The 14,786-nt window shown below is 47.1% G+C and overlaps 1 protein-coding gene across 1 annotated transcript; it reads left to right on the top strand.

Annotated features, from left to right (window-relative positions):
• The first annotated feature begins 3,815 nt into the window (after nucleotides 1-3,815).
• On the top strand, nucleotides 3,816-13,559 carry LOC136766348 (maestro heat-like repeat-containing protein family member 1). Its single transcript, XM_066719760.1, has 19 exons — nucleotides 3,816-3,843; nucleotides 3,948-4,065; nucleotides 4,482-4,581; nucleotides 5,157-5,206; nucleotides 7,977-8,082; nucleotides 8,469-8,561; nucleotides 8,972-9,076; nucleotides 9,199-9,331; nucleotides 9,552-9,643; nucleotides 9,895-10,047; nucleotides 10,258-10,406; nucleotides 10,678-10,804; nucleotides 10,896-11,020; nucleotides 11,136-11,261; nucleotides 11,493-11,607; nucleotides 11,722-11,856; nucleotides 12,075-12,263; nucleotides 12,811-12,960; nucleotides 13,335-13,559. Exons 1-19 carry the CDS (start codon nucleotides 3,816-3,818, stop codon nucleotides 13,557-13,559), a joined length of 2,319 nt encoding a protein of 772 aa, XP_066575857.1.
• Nucleotides 13,560-14,786: the final 1,227 nt, after the last annotated feature.

Genomic DNA, 14,786 nt, shown 5'->3' with positions numbered 1-14,786 from the left:
ACCAGCAAAACCATTGTCCATTACCAACTCCATGTCTGACTATTGGCACAACTCGGGAGTGGTCCCATAAACAAAGATTGGTATTCTGTAAATGAAAATTGCAAGAGAAGTCAATGTCCCATAATAGATTGCAAACGAGAGTCGGTAGATACAGAAATGCTGTGAACAGAAGTGAATGAGAAGAATGGATGAAAAGAACTAAAGGAGAAGAGAGACTGATTATTTAAAAGTAGAGGACTAATTATTTTCTCACCAGCATTCAAGGATGAAGATGAGAAACTGATATTGCAGGAGGAATTATGGCTTGAAAACGTTTGCTGAGATGAGGAAAACATTAAAAAATGCCTAGAATGCACCCTGAAGCATGAAGAATGGTATTCAGCCATTAGACCTTTAGGAACTATGTGAAAATATGTAATGCCCCTTAACTATTTGTTCGCAGCCTGAAAAACTGGAGAACTCACTAACGTCTAGTAAACTGTATATATAATGCCAATACATAAATGCTGTTATTATGCAGAGCCAGGCAACAACAGATGTATTAATATAATGTCCAACATATATAAAATCTTACACTACATTATTATACATATGTTCCAATACATTTAATGAGGTTGTTCATTCGTTAGGGAATGCTTTAAACCCAAGCACAACTGATGTGTGTGGCTGTAGTTCATACAATGGCCACACTTTACTGCAGTAAGAAGCAGATTTATTTCTGGAATGAAAAGCTTTCAAGCTTGTGCCAACTGTGTTCACTGTTGACGTTTCCTCCCCATGTAATATAAGGAACGCTGTCTCTCAAGGTGATTCATTTGAAGGCTCCTTCGCCCTGCTGAAATATAGCGGCTTTTCCAGAATAGGCTGAGATTTATGTTACCTGCTTTCATGGGAAACACACGGCAGTCTGCTGATAATAAGAACAGCTCAACGAAAGGGAGCACTTCTGTCATAATGGGGAAGTTAAGTATGATGAGTCTCAGTGCCTTCTTTCATGTGGAGTGCTAATATACTGTTCACAAAGTACTCCTCTGTAATCATTCTCATGGGTGAAGGGCCAAGTTTTCATTTTGTAACTCACAGTTATGCTTGAAAGGACAATTAATACAGTGAAGGCAACAATAATAATAATGGAAGCTACGTATCCAACGCTCTTAGTGTAGATAAGACAACTCTACAAAACACATGGCCTGACGATGTCATTCATTTGTTTAATGTGCATCAAACTGTAACAATTTATGAATGTATCAGTCATTACATTGTCAAAAATGGTAATTCAGTCATTTACATACAAATGCAATGAGCTACAGATGGAAGGTTGCTCTGGATGACAGTGGGTGTGTGTCAAGGCTGCTTAATCTTCTCTTCACTTTTTAACATGTTGGGAAACATCATGACAGCAGTCAGAAGCACAATGAAAACGGTGCACCAATGATGTAAAGCAGGGATTCCTAACGTTTTGATAATGTAGGGCCAATTTCCAGAGGTTGCAAGGGATGGGGAGGTAATGTAACAAAAAGGTAATGTAACAATAACAAAAAAAAGTAGTAGTTCCCCCAACAAAAGATCCATGTTGAACACCAAAACTACAAAGATCATTCCCCTGATGTAGTTGAAGCTAAATACAGTTTTACTAATAATACAACAGATAAAGTGCCTGTATATTGAACTGCAAAGTTCCTTGCAGTTGTTCTGTAAACATTACAAAAGCTATCTAGTTGCTTCAACTGCATTAAGTAATCTAGCATTGTTTAGATGGTACATTGATGTCTTTATACCACAGTGATTGAGCATTTTCCCCGTTGGAAAGCGCTAGGAGATGACAAAATAATTGTGCTCTCATAATACTTGGAGGGATGGGACCAACTGCAAAACACAGAACACAAATAAACGTAAGCATTTGTTTTAATTAAATGAAGAATGCCTTTTCTAATACACACAATTATGTTGATACAGTTCACTAAGGTATGCTAGTATATTGTTATTTGTATTGTTGTTGTTAATAATAACAGATCAATTTACTTATTGTCTGCTTGAGTGAGATTTATGATGCTGACTTCTCCTAGCAACAATCTCTGATAACCTGGTCTTGATTCATGTTGTCACAATTTAATATCCCACAATACAGCATTTAAATTTGAATGTAACTCTGTTTATCACTGCAGTAGATCTGTATAAGGGATATTATGGTCACATTTGTAATGTTTTATTTACTTTGAGATTGACTTATTTTATACATTATGTTATAGTTGACTTTACAATTAAAGCATACTCTACTTAAACTATATTTTAAGATTGGATAAGAGGAGGTGAAGCTACAACTGTGAGTTGTAGAGGTCAGGTTTTCTACTAATCATGCCTCCATTTGCCATTCCAGATATTTGATCTTTGCCATCAATTGTTGACCTGTTCTGATGATGAACTGAGGGTTTATGGAATAGTAATTAGGTGACACATTGGGTGTGCATGTTTATAATGTGGGGGATAATGGAACATGGAGGGAGGACTTCAGGCTTTTTCAAGGTGAAGTGTATGAAATGATTAGTCCTACAATGATTGGCCAACTATAATGAAACCTCGTTCTACTAATCACTATATTATAGGTTACATTTCTTGACATGCCTTAAATAGCTCCCTTTACCAGTTCAACACATTTCTAATAAGTATTTTCATTGATAATTTTGCCACCCCAAAATAACTACTGGACCCATCTGGCCACCCCATTTAAAATGTTCTGGATGGGACGTGATGTGGGGGTCCAGAGAACAGGTGTAGAGAGAGATAACAAGAGGGGTCCCAGGACGAATCCCTGGGGCACATCTTTTGAGAAAGGTTGCAGTGTGGATGATGAACCGCGGCCGCTGAGGTAGGAGCAGAACAACCTAAGCTCAGTGCTAGAGATTCTCAAAGTCAGTAAGAGACGAGAGGAGGATGGAGTGATTGACAGTGTAAAAGGCTGCAGAGAGATCAAGGAGGATCAGGACAGAAAACAGTGAATCAGTAACAAGTGGAATCATCGAGGCTTGTTGGAAAGAAAAGGGGGAAATGGCCAGAGAGGAATGAGGTGTGAAGGGAGGAGTTCAAGGGGGGTAGAGCAGGAGTAGTTGCCTGAGGAAGGGATCTAGAGCACAGGTGGGTTTGTGGCCTTGAAGCAGGGTGGAGAGCTCTGAGCCAGACAGAGGTGAGAAAGAAGATAAGTCAGTTAGGAAGCTGATGAAGAAGGTGGAGAAGAGTTTGCGGGGGTTATTGACAGAGGATTCAAAGAGTGACTTGAAAGCAACACTTCTTAGCCGGAGTAAGTGAGGAGGAGAATTAGGACAAGAACAGTAGAAGTCAAACCAGGCAGGGAGTTTGGTCCTCTTCCATGTTTTCAGCAAAATGCAGATTGGATTTAGCTGAGCAGAGATGCAGAAGTGATCCATATAAAACTTCGGAACAAATTATCGAGCTCCAAACCTTGTTCAAAACAGCAATGTTGCTCTGGAATTTCAGTCATGAGCACACCAGATAATATATTATCAATCAAGTGTTGTTTGCTTGTGAAAATGCATTGTCTCTATTTGTTTATATCTGCTGGATTGTGTGGATGTTTGCAAGGTGAATTGCAGCCGGATCTTTCTTCTGTGATAGTTGTGTCACCACCCTCTTGTAGAATGAAAATGGACTCGACTAGGCTGGGAGGACAGTTTAGACTGATATTGCCATGCAAGTGGATTTCATTTTCATTTGGGCGTAAAGGCAGTCATTGTTTAGTACGGCGTGTATATGTAAAGCGGTCACATTGCCAGAGACTGTGAAGCCCGGGTGCTGCACGCATGCGTGTCCTGTACCCGAGTCTGGGCAGTATGCATAGGCTGTCATTGGCGGGTTTGCGTGTGTTTGACACTCGAGTCCAGATCTCTGTCTGATTGACTGCTACAGCATTGCACTCGTGTTTGCGAATTAAGAGCAAAGCAACGAATTCATAGTAAAATCAGCCGGCGGGCAGCTGTGCGCTGTTTTTGCAGGGAAACCCCGGAGCTGCGGGACATGGACTGAGTCCGAACCACGACCCAACATCTGCAAGTACACGTGTCTGTGTTTGGACTGAAATAAAATGTGTTAGTTACACATCTGCGGTGCACTGGGGTCTCTGATGGGAGGGCGAGTCGAGGGGGTGAAATTACTGACATGGGCAGTTGGGCTGGTTTCCCGCGTCACCCGGGACCCCCGTCAGCGAGCCGTGAATGTAATATATGCGTTTAATAAAGTTAGGATCACAACATATATAGAGAGGACAGTGATGATGATGATAATAATGAGATGTCTAGTCATAAACATGCCTCTAAACCTCATTTTAATCTCATTACTTTGGGCAGGAGACTCAAATGTTATAAAGACAAACAAACAATGGAAACGCGCATGCGCTGTCGTTGACGCTCAGTCCGCCGGTTTGGAACGCTGCGGCTCAGCAAGCCTCGGGTAAACCAGTTATGACGTAGACAGTCATCGTCATCGTATCCTGTATTACATGTGAACAGTATACACAAGAGGACACACTGCATTAGCTCTGTTGAGTTGAAGACAACTGCTCTTGAGTCGGTAAGATTGTATTTTGTTTGTGTTCTGTTTGTATATTCGTATCCTATATCACTGGGTTGTACATTGTGTCAGCCATGTCCAGTTAAGACCTTCTTTCAATAAAGCAACTCGGCATTCATTGGTGATACTATTGACAAGTTTACTCTGGAACCTAACATTTGAAATGCACTTTACAAAGCCAACTGCAGTTACCCATATTGGGAAATAAATCAAATGTATGCAATGGAGTGCGAAGCATTTCTAAAAGCAGATAGGTATATAGGTTTAATAGTGTAATTTGTACTAGCTAGAGCCTGATACAAGCCTGGCGTTAGTATTAGCAGGAGGCATTTAAAATGTGTTTTTACATTCGAATATAAAATCAATTTGAATCAAGAAAACATGTACATCATGTGCATATTTATTTATATTTGTTTTAACATATTTATAATTTGTTATTCATTGTGTTAATGAGTATATCACCCTGCTTTGCATGGGTTCTTAACGACTTAATCAATCAGTCAGCTGGTTTAATTGGTAACATAACACGTTAGTGTTTGCTTTGCTTACCTGTCTTTTTCTATTGTATTCTGCAGACGGATTGTAAAGAATTTGATGATGACAGGAATGAACCCTACTGGACAAGGTACTGTGGGCCCGATATTCAACGTGTCTGCGTGCCACGCAGAGGGGTCTACAGCTCGTTGCATATGGCTATCGCACATGAATGCCATTGTTTTCCATATTTAAAACCCTCCCGTTCACCCATTAATTGAATGCAAGGCACAATATGGGGGCAGTGGCTGAAATGATACGGGATCCTGCTAATATTTTAGAAAAGCAAACCTTAAAAATATGAGGCGGCACTTAGAAGACTTAGGGCCAGATTAAATCAAAACGTTGACCCTCCCACTAATAGAGAACTACAGAACTGTACTCAGTTGCGGTTTCATTTTCATTAAGATGCCACTTTCTTCTAATCAGAAATATAACCGCTATGATGTACAGGTTTGTAGTTTGCTATTAGTGGGTGGGTCAAAGTTTTGATTTAATCCGGCCCTCAGACTGGAGCAAACTGGATACAGAGTCATTTGAAAATGGATGGTTATATTTTAAGAATATACTACTTGAGGCTCAGGAGAAATTCATACCAAAACTTAAAATTGAGGACCAAAAAACATTGGCCAAAATGGTTTAATAGAGGTATGCAAGAGAAAGAAAATGTTGTATAGCGCATACAAAAGAGAGAGAGAGACAAAACAAAATACAAAGAAAATGTTGAACTGCAATGAGATCTTAAGAAAGGGATCAGGAAAGCAAGGAGGGGAATATAAAGAAACATAGCTCTTGGAGCTAAAACTAATGCAAAGAGCTTCTTTCAATACTACAACAGCAAGAGGTCAATAAAGGAGGAAGCAAAACAGATTAAGGGCAAACATGGAAGTATCTTGGAAAACAAACAAGATGTGGCAAATGTTCTAAATGAGTATTTCACAGAGGTTTTTAAAAAACATGCCACAGGTTCAAAACCAGTCCAGTCAAACCCTAAGAGAGATCAGGATAAATGAGGAGGAGGTACTAAAGGGACTAGCAGAATTAGCCAGATGGGATGTTTCCAACAATACTTAAAGAAATGAGGGACATGCCACTAACTCAAATATTCCAAATGACACTTAGAACGGGATGTGCCAACTGACTGGAAGACGGCAAATGTCAAACCAATCTACAAGAAAGGGGACAAGACTGAGCCAGGAAATTACAGACCAATCAGTCGCACCTGCATCACTTATAAAATGCCAAGACCAAGACCAAGAGTCAAAACACATCTCAGCCATGTGCGGCGCTGAGAGCCGGACGGCTGCAGTGAAGGTGCGTCTCTAAGGGAGTTACCTCAGATGGATGCAGGCGTACAAAACCTGCTGGCAGTAGAACTGACTGGCAGCCACCGTGGGACGATCCCTGATGTATTTCTGTGGAGGGTGGAAGAAAACGGGTTTGTGACACTGAAGACACAGTATACTTGTACAGACAAGCATCTATACGAATCCAGTACTCAAGGAAACCCCACTGACCATCATCACGTTCAGCACCTCCGCTTTGCGGGGGAAGTCCACCCCAGCACTCCCGATTGCCTGAGCCATGATGCTCACGCTGAAACACACGCTGGCCCTGACGGTGAGGTCCTGCAGGAGAAGACACATCATCTCAGTCTCTGACGGCCGTCACCAGCAATGAACAGCCACTTGTGGACAATCGCACTCTCTCTTGTTTAAGACGTATCTTGCCTACCGTGGAGGTGAAGAAGGGGCGCAGTTTGGGCAGGATGTAGCGCCTCAGGTATACCTGCCGCTGTGCTTTGGGGATCTGCAGGGTTATGAACCCATAAGAGAGAATCACTCTCCTGTAGAGCTGGGTCTGCAGGAGAAAACGCGGCAGATTATGCAAGATGGTGGCCATGTTTTGTATGTGAGCATCCTTCGCTCTTTAGGGGGAAGGTTTGACCCACGGGCCCCGTCCCTCAGGACTCAGATCCGTTTGGTCTTCGGTAGTGGCAGCCGTGTTGTGTATCAGCAAACAAACACAATCTGTGTCCTGTGGGCGGGTGTGGACAGTGTGAGCAGACCGTGGATGGCGTACCTGACTGGCGCAGCGGACACTCAGCTTCCGCAGATCGCGTCCGCTTTCAAAGATCCCCACAGTGACGATCGAGGCCACCACTCTCAGCGGGCAAGACAGAGGCTTTTTCCCGGCCACCGTCTCCAGCGCCTCTCTTATGACACGCTGATGCTTCATTGGCACCTGTGGCATGAACGGGACAAGAAAGAACTAATACCTACTGTGCAGGTGTTCAGTCGGTGGGGAACTGAGCTGGGAGCGAATAGAGATTGTACCTGTGTTTGTCACAATCCTCTGCACTTTAGTAAGACTCATACTAACTGCAGATGACTTCATTTGAACCCTATTCTTTAAAATAGTCAAGTGAAATGATAACTGCATGTGTATAATATACTCATTTTAAAAACGACATAAAAATGCATCCAAAAAGGTTCTGTCAGACTGTGTACATTGTGATTCAAGATTTCACCTCAGGGTTCTCTTCCATGTCCCGAAAGAACAGAAGAGTCTTCCGGAGACAGTCCTCCAGGTCGGCCAGCACACGTGCATCATGGGTGTCCGATTCCTGGCCCTGATTGTGGGTCAGGGTCTGATTCAACTGAACCCACTGGAAGCACCTCTGACTGTAGAAACACTCGATGTGTGCTGTTAACAGATCAGCCCCACAGTAACTGTGCATAGAGAGACTTGACCTGAATCACAGTGGCTCTTCTATGATGGGTTACATCAGCTCAGTGTTTTGGCTGAAGTGATCAATTTAAAGCAACGTGGGTTTGATGTTTATGCTCTTTTTTCCCCAGTCAAGTGGGACCCTTCTACAATGAGAAGCAGGCCCGTCTTGTGCAGCTGTGTGTCGGGGCAGTCCTGAGTCGCCCCAGCGAGGCCGTCAGCGAGGCTTACTTTGAGGTAGGATCTGTGGAGCCTGTGGCCCACTGTCTTGACACGATGACTGGGGACCTGCAGGACAATCCTTATGCACACTTCATCCTGTTCCACTCATTCTATTAATCATTTAATACTGAAACAGGTCCAGAGCTGATAATGACTTTTGTGAGTCGTCAATAATAAGTGTGATGTTGGTGAATGAACAATACAATTCATTCATCTGTCCTAAATCTCCTGTGAGAAATATGGAGCAGAAATGGGAGTCCAGGGAAGAGAGATTGGCCACAAAGATGTAACGGCATTAGATATGATCACAAGTGTTCAATTTAAACACTTTAAAGACCGTGTGTCACATGAATACTGTGCTGTCGTTGTATCTAACAGCTTGTGTCTGTCTTGTGTTGGAGGTGTTCTCAGGCGACACATGTGGCCTCTTTGCCCTGATCACAGCCACGCTGACTCAGGACGTCTGCCTCGAGACACTGGAGGAGATGCTGGAGGTCAGCCATTTCACCTCGCCTCACAGCAGAGTGACCGCCACGCTATCGGCTGTCCGAGAGACTGGGTTCTTTTTTCTGTGCACATTACAATAGGACAACAATTGATGCTGAACAAGCCCCTGTGTCTAGAGATGCCATTGCTTAGTGAGGGGCAGTGATGTTTAAAGACTAATATGGATGCTACAGAGATTGTGACTCCTTCAGTGGCGCTGCGGTGTTCCTACTTTCCAGCACAGTTTTGGATCAATGTCACATCTCTGTGGAAGTCATCGTTTGTGTCTCTCTGTCCCATAAGGAGCCCTGACATGAAAAGAACGAGAGACGAATCTAGTGATATTTAAAAAGTGTGTTTATTCAGGTCTAGTTCTGCTTGTGTTCACTCCCTCTCTCTGGCATCACTCCCTCCTCAGCCCCTGCTGTCCAGCTGTTCCTCTCTGTGCAACGTGGCAAAAGTGATGGCCATGACACTGGTGAGCGCCGTCCTGGGCATCTACGGGATGATGAGTGTCACCCGGGTGAGTCAGATTGAGCTTTTGTCAGTAAGTTGAGCAGTGCGGCTCGTGTTCACACGTTGATGCTGGGACACCAGACTGGTCTTGTCATTGATCCGGGTCCGGGTGGCTGTTCTTTCCTGCAGGGGTCAGGGCTCGTCCCGGTTGCCGGCCTGCTGGCCTCGCTGGTCCCGAGATGCTGTGATCCAGAGCCGGTGGTCGCTCAACAGGCTGTGACCAGCATCAAGATGGCTCTGGACATGTGGCTGTATTATGAAGGTAACGGTGGCTGTGAAGTGAGCAGCTCAGTGCGTGTGCGTGCGTGTGTGCGTGCGTGTGTGCGTGCGTGCGTGCGTGCGTGCGTGCGTGCGTGCGTGCGTGCGTGCGTGCGTGTGTGCGTGCGTGTGTGCGTGCGTGTGTGCGCGTGTGCGTGCGTGTGTGCACCTGACAGTGTACAACGCCTTGTCTGTCGGCTAAACCTTTCATTTCTTCTTTAAAGATGGTTACATTGACGATGAGAAGATGGACTACATAAGGCAGTGGATTAAGGACGAGTCCTCCGGCTCGGACTCTTGCGTTGCTCTCGTCCAGGTGAGGCCTACGTCCAGCCCTGCCGTCTCCACAGCGGGACCACAGTCTTCCTCCCACAGAGCCCAGGGTCACGTGCTGTGTCATACTCGTATTGTTGCCCAACCCCAGGCCATATTGAGTCCTTCAGTCTTGCTTTCCCTCTCCCACACCTGGCCCACGGAGAGGGAGAGGAGAGGAGCCGCGTCACCTCAGGGGTTTAAGAGTGTCTGCTGCATCAATGGTCGAGGGCTGAGTGTGTCTCTGTGTTTCAGATTGTCAGCGAGTGTCTCCGTCCCCGTCACAGGCAGACTCTGATTCAGGGTCTGCTTACTAGACTCCATGACCCCCAGCCCAGCTCCGCCCAGGCCTGCTGCGCTCTCCTGTGCCAGCTCTTGAGCTCTCACCAAGATGAGCTCACCGAACTGGTGAGTTAGAGCGTCTGTTGCGCTATAGAGCGTCTCTATAGCAAGTGTTTGAACTTCTGGACAGGAAGCTCAGCTCTGGCCTCCCTGCTGGGAAGAAGAGATCTGTACGATTCAAAATGTAAATCAATCGGTGCCCAGTGTTAGATGTCAGTCTGTTACCCAGAGAAAAGCGTGTGTGAAATATTAATTGTCCTGTGTGCATGTCTCCAGCTCCCTCAGGTGCTGCATGGGTTTCTGGGCCTGTCCGGTGCGGAGGACAGCGTGCGGCAGAGCGTGAAGGAGGGCGTCCTCTGGCTGGTGTTCCAGGGCAGAGCCTTGGCCATCGAGTCCCTCATCAGCCACCCAGCACCCGCTGACCAGTGAGCATTTAAACATCATCCTAACCATCCTGTGAAGAGGAGGGATACGATTCTCTAAGGGAGCAGACATGTTTGGAGTCCCACAGCTTGTCTAATGTTTTTAAAATGCTTGTGTCAGATATCCACACAATGTCCACATGTTGTTTCCAACGCTATTTCCGACACGATTCGATTCTATCGAGTGTCGGCCTCACTGTGCCCTATTGAGAGTGAGAGGCGGTCGGTCAAGGTGCGGGTTGGCACACACTGAGTGTCTGCTTATGTTTTCCAGCACCATTCGGTACCAGCTGTGGCGCCGGGAGCTGTGGGGGGCCATCGGGGCCAGCAATCTGGGCCCCTGGACGTTCAGGGCGCTGGTGGAGAAGCTCCAATCGGCGACCAGAAGTCAGGCCTCTGTGGTAAGTGTCCAGAATGCTGCTCATGATGAGGACACGCACAGAGCTCTCCCTCCAGACTCTGACTCAATCTGCTTGTCTTTGCCGTTGTCAGGCCTGTGCTGTACAGGATGTCCTGGCCGAGCTCAGCCAGGAGGCATTCACGTTTGCTGAGGTCTTTGCTGCCCTGCTGCCTCTCCTGGGTGTCGAGGATTCAGACGGAGACTTCGCTGTCCAGGGGTAAGAGCGTGTGTGGGGAGCCAGGGGTCACCCTGAGTGCGCACCAGAACAGAACCGCTCCTTGTTTAACGTGTCTCCCTTTATTTCCGCTGACGCTGTCTCTCCCTCTCTCCAGCTTCGTGGCGAATTCTCTGAAGGTCCTGCTGTCCAGAGCCCAGCTGGGCGAGGTGGCTCTTCAACAGGACTGGGGCCTGATCCGGGAACCAGGCCAGCAACCTGAGGGCATCTTCCGGCTGACCAGGTATGACGAGCCGGGCCCGAGCATTAGGCCCAGAGCAGATCCAAAAACCTTCTTCACAGGTGTTCATTAACGCAAGATTAATACGGCCGATAACTGTACATAGACACCCTCATAATCAACCCCCAACAGGGAGACATTGATCTTTAGAGAAAAAACTTGCAAAATTAGTGAGCTGGCAGGAAAGCAGGCATGTAAAGAATGGACCCTGATCCTTGTGCTGTTGATCCACAGGGCTCTGAAGACTTTCGCCGCCCCCGTTCTGCCAGAGGTGGTGCAGCTTCTCTGGCAGCGATACGGCAGCGCAGACCGAGGCCAGAAGATCTGCATCGCTGCCTTCTTCGCCGGAGTGAGTGTCACGCCCGGGACCTTCATGTGATCCAATGATGCGTGTGTCCAGTGAATGTCTAGTCCTCTCCAGAATGTCTGACTCACCCGTCTCTTTTCTCTCCCCCTTTCACAGCTTCTGCGGCAGCCGCACCCGACCGACCCCTGTCTGCTGACCGAGGTCAGGAATCTGACACTGCAGATGTGCGAGGAGCCCCTGGAGGACGTCTGCCATCTGGCCATGCAGGGGCTGAAGGCTGAGCCCACGGAGGTAAAGAGAAACGGCCCAGTGATGGCTTCTCTCTCAGGGCATCATATCTGTGTGCAAGAGGAGGAGAAGCTGCACATGTTGTGCTTCTAGGCTCATTCTTGTCATGTTGGTGTCCATGTGGTTTTGACTGGGTGTGTGGCGTTCCTGCCTCAGTGCTGTGTTTACATCGATGCTATTAATGCACTCTTTCACCGTGTTCTTACATTTTCTCTGCTCAGATGCACAGATACGCCACAGAGCAGCTAAAGCTGTTGAAGGGCGCTCTGTCCCAGTATGTCGTGGAAGGGAAGTGGGACATCCTGAGTGCCGTCTCCAGTCTGGTCACCATCCTGCGCTTCTGTGAGGACGGCACGGCCCAGAGGATCATCCCCAAGCTGTACCACACGGCCAAGGAGTGCCTGGAGAATGTAAGTGTTGGACTGATTTGCTGTCCTTCATTTCCTCGGTTCCATTAGTGCAGAAGATCCTCTGTCTCAGAAACACAGTGGCTCTAATCTGCCTTCATTGATTCTGGAGTTGCTCATGTGTGCTGGTCCAGGAGTTTAGCAGGCACGTGTGTCAGCTGCTTTCTTGAGGAGCAGAATTGAAGTAAATCATTTGACTTTGTTTTAATCCAGGACAATAGTTTGTATATATGTACAATATCATTTTTTCTTGGAGGATATATATGTTTTATTGTGTTTTCGTAAAAAATACTGTCAATTAAATTCATTCACTTAGTCAATTGTGTTTATCTAACACATATTTAACAATAGCTCAGGCTTTGTAAAACAGAATGGAATATCTCCAGGATTGAACACTGCCATCCTGTCCCATGCAGAAGACGTGCCTATTTATAATTATATACCATCCTCAATTAAAGAAGAGGATGTTATACAGCGTTTCCATCACTGGAGCGGATTGAAACCCAAGCTTTCTGCCATCGAGATTGACAGGTCTGTGCTTGTGTTGCAGCCGGACTCGGAGATCCGCTGGGCCACCGTGCTGCTGCTGGGGCAGCTGGTGAAGGCGGCTTCTATGAAAAGCTCTCTCCAGAAGCAGTGCCACGGCTCGCTGGCCATGCTGCTGCTGCACCTGCAGGACCCGCTCCCGGCCGCCTCCCAGGTAAGTACACTGGGCCGCGGATACCACGGAGACCTCCAGTAGTTCTTCAAAATCGTGCTCCAGGGCAAACCGTGGGGTCGTCAGCTTGACAGGTTTACAAACGTAACTGTGTGGAGTGAAAGGAATCGGAAGGAAAAGGTCTTCATCTCTGCTGTGTAAACTATGAAAAAGTGGGTGACTTCCCCTCAGGAAGGGGACGAGTGGTTTCTCTGTGGATGGCACCGTGTGGAGATTGAATATGAAGACTGATGATGAGCTCAGAGTGAAGGAAACCCAACAGCGGCTCAAAGTGGTCTTCCTCAAAGTGTTAACCCTTCCCCTGTGGTCTGACCGGTGCCTGAATGAACAGTGCGGTGTTGTGGTGTCCCCCCCAGGCGTGCCAGCGGACCCTGCGGCAGTGCGCTCCGGCGCTGAGTTGCCCGACTCTCACTGATCGTGGGGCACCTGAGCCAGGAGACTTTGGATTTCCCATCCTTCGTGAGGGACGTGGCCGCTGCGTTGGTGAGTCACTGTGGGTTCCTGGTGGAGTTTCGCTCCTTGTGTGTGCCGAAGCATTCCAGCCTCGCTGTCTGTACATGGCCTCTGGTATCTCCTGCTGAACCCGGTTATTGTCCCCGCAGCGAGCGCAGCTCCCCAGCGAGATGGCCGTGTATCGACGCTGTGCCCTGCGCCTCTACAAGAGCAGCACCCCTCACCTCCGTGCCGGCACAGCTGTGTTCATTGGTAAGAGAGCCAGACAGCTTGGTCCGCAGTGCTGCTGTTTTTATTGGTGAGATTAAGCGTTTCCTGTGCCGCTGTCCCGCTGCGTCTCGTGCGGCTTCACACCTGTTGTTTTTCTGTGTCAGGGGCCCTTCTCAGGAACATGGACAGGACCATCTGCAGCTTCTACGCCTCGAGGAAGCTCAAAACAGGTACCAGAACGCCCGTGGCTTCGATGGTCGTGTTCTCGCTTGCTGTGATTCCAGAAGTTTCCGTGCTTACATAATGTGAAAGAATGACAATGAGGAACTTCATTTACAACAGAAACAATCATCTGTGTCTCCTCCTGTCAGCCCATTTGTGTGATGAAACGATGGGCCAATAAAATAATGAAATAGTCCCCAATGAAACCAGATACGCCCTGCTTACCCTGATGTGAGACGCTTCTGATCTGTGTTTCTCTCCTCCTAGCTCTCTCTGCCCTCCTGAAGGACTCTGATCCACTGGTCCAGAGGAAGGCAGCCGAAGTCCAGGCCGGCATCCCCCGGCGCTGAGGCCCGGCGCTGGGGACACGGGGGCGCCTCCCGACCATCAAGGAGGTGACTGTGCTTTAGGCTCCTTTGAAAGAGCAACTCCCTTTGCTGAAATAATCAATTCAGAACATTGTCTGATATAGCAGGGACTTTCTTCATCCCAGACTGGTGTCTGAACGGCTCAGACTAAGCTCATGTGTTATCTGCTTATCTGTAACTGATTACATATAACATATTGTTCAAGCACATTGTAGAGAAGGTGGTATAAAATGATATGTGGTCTGTAACCTGCGGTTGTTTGTTTCTGTCTTGCAGGCATCCAACTCTGCTGCTGCTGGTGGCAGAACTATCCAGCCCACTTCACTGGTGTGGGAGAGGAGTCACAAGAGGTCATCTGTCCAGCTCTGTCTAAGAGGGGGTTTAGCTCACTACCATAGGAGCCTCTTTGAAACCTCTTTCTGTCCAAGCTGCCTATTGGCCCCTGTGTGTGTCACTCAAACAGTCCCTTCCTGTGTCCTGTTTGTATTTAATGTGGCACACACAGGGACTTCCTGTTTGACAGGAGACCAGACTCCGGTGTGACCTTGTGACCCC

Source organism: Amia ocellicauda, chromosome 13 (genome assembly GCF_036373705.1).
Source record: "Amia ocellicauda isolate fAmiCal2 chromosome 13, fAmiCal2.hap1, whole genome shotgun sequence".
NCBI lineage: Eukaryota > Metazoa > Chordata > Actinopteri > Amiiformes > Amiidae > Amia > Amia ocellicauda.
The sequence above is the reverse complement of the archived record's forward strand: the minus strand, read 5'-3'. Positions and strand labels throughout refer to the sequence as shown.

Bases quoted from the DNA above. Each gene is read 5' to 3' on its own strand.
- LOC136766348 (XM_066719760.1), top strand. From the start codon at position 3,816: ATGCGTGTCCTGTACCCGAGTCTGGGCA. The intron at 8,083-8,468 runs GTAGGATCTGTG...CTTGTGTTGGAG, and splicing joins TCAGCGAGGCTTACTTTGAG to GTGTTCTCAGGCGACACATG. The intron at 12,264-12,810 runs GTAAGTGTTGGA...CTTGTGTTGCAG, and splicing joins CCAAGGAGTGCCTGGAGAAT to CCGGACTCGGAGATCCGCTG.